The sequence below is a fragment of the Centruroides sculpturatus genome, unplaced genomic scaffold (assembly GCF_000671375.1).
Source record: "Centruroides sculpturatus isolate CEXI.00-Female unplaced genomic scaffold, Cexi_2.0 scaffold854, whole genome shotgun sequence".
In the NCBI taxonomy this organism is placed as follows: Eukaryota; Metazoa; Arthropoda; class Arachnida; order Scorpiones; family Buthidae; genus Centruroides; species Centruroides sculpturatus.
The window spans coordinates 114,296-120,739 of record NW_019385409.1 but is presented as its reverse complement, the minus strand read 5'-3'; the positions used below and the strand labels follow the sequence as shown (position 1 = coordinate 120,739).

The 6,444-nt window shown below is 32.8% G+C and overlaps 1 protein-coding gene across 1 annotated transcript in view; it reads left to right on the top strand.

Annotated features, from left to right (window-relative positions):
- Positions 1-426: 426 nt before the first annotated feature.
- LOC111638649 (copine-5-like) overlaps positions 427-6,444 on the top strand; it is a 21,044-nt gene continuing 15,026 nt past the window's right edge. Inside the window, exons 1-2 of the mRNA XM_023384396.1 lie at positions 427-1,316; positions 1,392-1,465. Coding sequence (XP_023240164.1) covers positions 1,229-1,316; positions 1,392-1,465 — 162 coding nt within the window. The 5' untranslated portion in view covers positions 427-1,228. The remainder of the gene's footprint in view (positions 1,317-1,391; positions 1,466-6,444) is intronic.

Here is a 6,444-nt window from a genome sequence, read left to right as displayed (position 1 = left end):
CTTATTGTATTACGCGTTTTCCTAGTTGACAGCACTTCATTTTCTCTGTCTGATGTTTTATCTTCACCATCATCATTTTTTTAGTCTGAAGATTTAATTTGCTCAACAATATCTGCATCTGTATAAAATAACACGAGTAACTATGCAGACTAACACGTTTAAAGATATGATGAACCTCACCTCACCTAAGTCAGGTGGTGAGTTTTCCACCACAGTCATTGTAGGAAGTGGACTCTGATCCTAGAAACTGAATATGTAGTACATGTACTGTATTTTCTTTGTTAAATAAAATTCGTAATCTAATTTTGTAAATCTAGGAATGCTTTAAATATGATGTTAAAACAGGGTTTTATGTCATTACAAGTTGGTTTTTTAACATTATCTAGTATAGTAAAATCACGTGACCAATTAAAAATTTGACATTACATCCGATGATGTTATAATTGGGTTAAACTGTATTAATATTATTAATAAAGGACCCTGCAGAAACCTGGTACGAATGTGTCCTGGTAGATTTGACTGAATCTTTGATATTTTGTAGTTATAATGAAAATGCCAAAGGCAGGAAATCAAAAGAAGGTTTTTGAGTTATCAATCATCTAAGATGCAAAAACTGCATAATTCATGCACATGTTGTGAGGCCATAAATCTTTTTTGTTTCAAAATATAAAATCAACCATTATTAAGTCTCAGAGGAATGTCTTGAGAGAAGGACACCCAAGCTTCACTTACAGGAGCATTTTGAATCCATTAGTGGGATCTGAATCAAAACAGTGTGAGAATCAAACCCACTTGTATTACATGATGAATGATTTTCCCACAAGGAAATCCACATAGTGCTGAACATCAATAACTTTTGAAAACGTTTTATACTTTGATAAAAAAAAAAAAAAAAAAAAATTTAAGGCCTCAGCATATGCAAAAATTATTCCGTTTTTGTATCTTGGATGCTTGATAACTCAAAAGTTGCCCATTTTTTGATTTTGTGCCTATAAAGACTTTTGATTGCGACCACTAGAACTACAAAATATTAAAATTTCAGTCAAATCTACAGTACTCATTTTTCAGGTTTGTGTCAGTCCTTTTGTTCCTTATTTTCTTTTTACATGATAATTTGTTTCATCATCTTTAATATAACTTTCATAATTTAATTAGATTTGCATCAGCCTACAGAGATGGTTCTCAATATTTTGTCCTCTTGATTATCACTGATGGAATAATATCCGACATGTCGCTTACCAAAGAAGCAATCGTGCATGCGGCAACACTTCCCATGTCAATAATAATTGTGGGAGTTGGCAATGCAGATTTTTCTGGTGAGTTTTGTTTATAATAATTTAGGATTCAATAAAATATAAATACGTATTTTATTATTTTTGATTCGTTCTTAGCCATGGAAGAACTTGATGGAGATGTCGTCAGGCTCAGTAGTAGGGGCAAATTTGCTGAAAGAGATATCGTACAGGTAAGTTATTAAGTCAATAATTTATATTAAAATTAGTGTTGTAACGAATAGTATATTCGGTCTCAGGCCGAATATTTGGCCAGGAGCGTGGCTGAATAGCCGAATATTCAGCCGAACTATTCGGCTTGATTAACGCACGTACGAAAATTGGCGCACAAACCACATTATGGCAAGGACCCTGCTCTCTATTGGCCCACTGTCACTATGCTTCGCCAATTGCATTAATTCTTGACAGTTCAGACAAGAGCGTCACGGCAGTATGTGATAAGTGATGATATCAAATGTGGATAACAATGAAATGACCTACACGTGTAAATAACGGAAGAACAGAATAGGACTGCAAAGTGAAAATGTGAAAATAAATATGAAATTGAGTTGATAACATAATCAAACAAGTCAATTATGTTATCAACTCAATAAGCTGCCTCGAACAAGTCGAGGCAGCTTATTGGCGCGAAATTCACAGCCGTGAATGCCAAACAATTGTTGTCATAGACTTCGGAAAGATAAATGCTTGTAATGAAAGTCACTTAGCGTGCACGGGCGAAAGCCTGGGGTCGTTTGGGCTACCAAGCCGTTTCGAATCTGTGAAATCATAACTGTGACTTATACCGATGTCCTGTCTCTTTTGTCCGGGTGAGCGATTCGATAAGTCAGATGGATAGGATGCTGTCAATTGAGCTCTGGTTTTATATTGTGATTTTTGCGTTATTAAGTGTTTACTTTTAATGTGTTTGATATTTTTGTGAACCGGAAGGTTGAAGGACTATTTTTACGTCAAGTAGGACCTTTTAAATATAAAACTTTTTAAATTACGGCCGAAAAACCACTTTATTCGGTTATCCGGAAATTGCATTTTCGATTAACCGGTTTTCGTTACCGCATATAATATGTCTTCCCATGTTGTCTTCGGACACAAAATTTGGGGGTCATCGGTTCATTATTAACAGAATTATCGGCTCTACTTCCGGTCGGCCTTGGAACTCCATTTTTGAGCTTCCGGTTGAGTGTACTGTTAAAACCTTCGGAAAAGTNTATAAAAATATCACTTCTTCTAAGTGTAGACTCGGGACTTAGTCTATCGGACTCCGTTATGGGCGTTGGCCATCAGGAGGAAACGTATGTGGAGTCTGGACACTTTCAAATCGGTCGGAGAACTCCTCGAATTCTGACTAATTTCTCCTTTTATCTCAAAATTTCGTCCAATCATCGTTCAGTAACTCTTTCGTGAGAACGGATGAAAGGGGGATGAATGAGGGGTAACCATTTCCCATCTGAGCGAGATTTTCAACGGATAAGGGAAAAACAGAGGATGAACGGACTTCCTTTAACGGAAGTAGCATCTGTAATCTATCCTTTCCCACGACTAAAACACCACTTTTTCACCAAAACAAAGTATTATTTTGTGTGAATATTTAAACATATTTAATAAAAATTAATAAATGAGGCCTAGGGCCCTCAGGTTTTCACATTATTCTCTTAAGTTAGTTTTTTAAAAATGAAGGTCTTATTTATCATTTAGCCTTTGTAAATAAATTAATACTATGTAAAATACTGAAATGTTTGCAAACTGAAAAAAGATTTATTTCAAACTTTTCAGAACCCAGATTAATTTTACCGTTGCCATTGATTTTACTGCTTCTAACGGCGATCCATCAGAACCACAATCTCTTCACTACCTGTATTCTCCGTATCCCAATGTGTATACTCTGGCGATAAAATCAGTAGGCGAAATCATTCAAGATTACGACAGTGACAAGTTATTTCCAGCATTGGGTTTTGGTGCACGTTTACCACCAGACGGAGTAGTTTCGCACGAATTTCCTTTGGTAATACATTAATGGTTCAAATGTTATATTTTATTATTCTGTTTTAAAGTGTTTCATGCTAACTATAGTTATTATTTTCAGAATGGAAATATGAGTAATCCTTTTTGTGTAGGCATTGATGGTGTTTTAGAAGCTTATAAACAGAAAATTGGCACAGTGCAATTGTATGGTCCTACTAATTTCTCACCTGTCATTAATCATGTTTCCAGGTAATTTTGTCTCCTTTTAGGTTAATTTCCATCATAAATGCCAACAACATTATTGAATTTTTTTTTTGCAAGTAGAAGTTATTTTGAATACAAACTGGTAGAGATGTCCAACAACTTTACTTGATTCCGTTTTTTCAGATAATTCTGGATTTAGGTTCTTGCTTATGTCAATTGTATTATGGATCAGAAATGTCAGGATTTTTATGAAGTTTTCTGACATTTACACTAAACATCTTAAAATTCCAATAAACCTTGCATTGCACTAGAATAATAAATGGAAGAGAAGTCGGAGTTAGAATGTGGTGAGAAGAGAGGTGTGAAAATGTTCTTGGGGCACAGAATTTTTTCCAGTTTCAATAAAAATAGATATATTTGTTTTATTGTTTTAGATTTTATTGTCTGTTATATTCCTACTAACATTGAAACATTTTGTTCATGTTAATTAGGAGTATAAATATTAAGTGATTCTAAAGGATGGCATGACAAAGTTTACATACTCCAAGTTAGAGAAGATAGATTATTTTTATTTTGGACATATAAGAAGATTTAATTTCTGAAAATTATTGTACATTTACTTGTACATAACAATCATTAACATATAAATAATATATAAAGAATAACATATAAATACAATTATACAGTTTAACTTGATTATAACGTCATCATGGGACTGGCAAATTTTTGACGTTATAACCAAGTGTCGTTAGTATAATCTGCGGGGTCATAATTCAGTCCCATAAAAAGTACCAAGTCTGTTTAAGAATCTATTATAAAATCCATTCTAATTTATCATCATATGTAACATCATATATTGCCATAAAATTATTTCTTAATGGTAATACAGTATACTGTATCTATTATGGTAATAATAATATAATTTGGACTTCTGTATGTTAGATTTCAATGTAAAATGTCTCTGTAATCCACAAATTATGGTAGACAGTCTCTCGGCAATTTTCAGTTAGAATCAGGATTTTATTTTCAAATTGAGCTACATATGCATTTCGGGTTAGTATAATATGTTCCAACCCCTCCTCAGTGCTGTTTTTGAAAAGTAACAAAAATTAAAAAATTAGAACATGACAACATAGGTACTACCCAAATTAAAACAATCACTTACAATTTTCAAGTATATAAATCACAAAAAAAAAGGAGAAAATACATCTTACTTAAATCTGACTTACATCTAAATATTACAAAGACGTATTAATATATAATGAAAAAAACTGTAATAAAATTTTTTAAAAACACTTAGAAGACTATAAGTAGGTTTATTATTGATACATATGTTCCAAGAGCTATATGTGTTTAATAAAACAAGTTTACAATTTTGATAAGAAATTAAAATTAACTGACAATCTTGTAGAAAGTAATAAAAAATACATAATATAATTAAAACACTCACAATTAAAGAATACAGAAAATAGGGTGCACAATTGCAAAAAAACAGGTTAAATACCAAACAAGAAAATTGTCCGTAATTTTATAAATAATATAAATAAGAATATCCATGTGAGGGGCTAGCCGTGGATACGGAATGGTAAGACTCTAGTATCACTTACTTGGCAACTATTCTCTAGAATAGCCCTCTGTCTTACAAGGATGGTTTTTCTATTCAAAGAAATCAAGTGTGGAGGGCTTTAACTAATATGTTAAATTAAAAGCGGAATTTGATGATTGCGTAATCACCTTTTCCTTACATCAGGAGTCCCGACACCAGTTAATCAATTATTTTATACACGGATTAACATGCGTTATCCCTAAACTCTTGAATATCTAACATTAATATTGAAGAAGCCATATTTATATAACAAATCAAAATATTTAATGGATCAAAAATATAAAATTATACGAAAGAATGAATCTAAACCTAAGATTATCTCTAAACCTAATGCGTGAAAGAGTTCACAACAATATCTCTGGTCATATTACCTTCTTCTTTAGGTCTTTCATATCTTTTTCTATATCTATTTGAGGGTCTTCTTCCTTCCTTGATTATTTCTCTTCTAATATTTTCTTTGGGAAGTCCTTTTAAGTCTTCTCTTGTATACTTCTTGTATATTTCGAATGTAGTTCTATGTTTTATGACTNCTTTAGGTCTTTCATATCTTTTTCTATATCTATTTGAGGGTCTTCTTCCTTCCTTGATTATTTCTCTTCTAATATTTTCTTTGGGAAGTCCTTTTAAGTCTTCTCTTGTATACTTCTTGTATATTTCGAATGTAGTACTATGTTTTATGACTTCCTTTCGGATTCTTATAACAGCCTTGTATGACAATATCTTATCTCGCATGTTGGACTTCTTGCATGTGGCAATCTTTTTCCAACGGACTGCCTTTCGTATATTGGATTTCCCTGTATGGCAATACCTTGTTCCAATGGACTGCCTCAATGGGCAGGAAATCGTCCCTTTTATTTTCTCTTCAGTAACGTGTGCAAAAGCTCAACTCATCATGAGTTGGCCTGGGAAAGGAAATCAACTTCCTTTCAAAATCGGATGTTTTTCAGTTTTTAGAAACTTGTTAAAGTTGAAAAACACTAATTTCTCTATTTTTCTCTTCTTCTTCTCAACTTTGAGAATTTTCAGAATGGCCCTCTCTGAATTCTCACATCCAGTATGATATTGAAGTTGAAGAAAATAAACAAATTAATTACGTAGATATTACAGTAGAGCCTCGAAAACTCGGCCTAATGTGGACCGAAGGGTGGCCGAGTTTGTGAAAATGCCTGGTTATCGGAAATGGGGTTAAAAAAAATAAGTATGAGTGTTTCCTCAGAAAATACTGTACTGTACTTGTATGTATTGTTTACTTGAGAATACAACAGAGAATAAACTGCCCAAATACCCTTAAACAAAGGAAAAGTACATCCTTTATGAAGGCATAGAGCCTTTACTACATGAAAATGAAAATTAATGAATACACTGTGTACAGTAATTTAC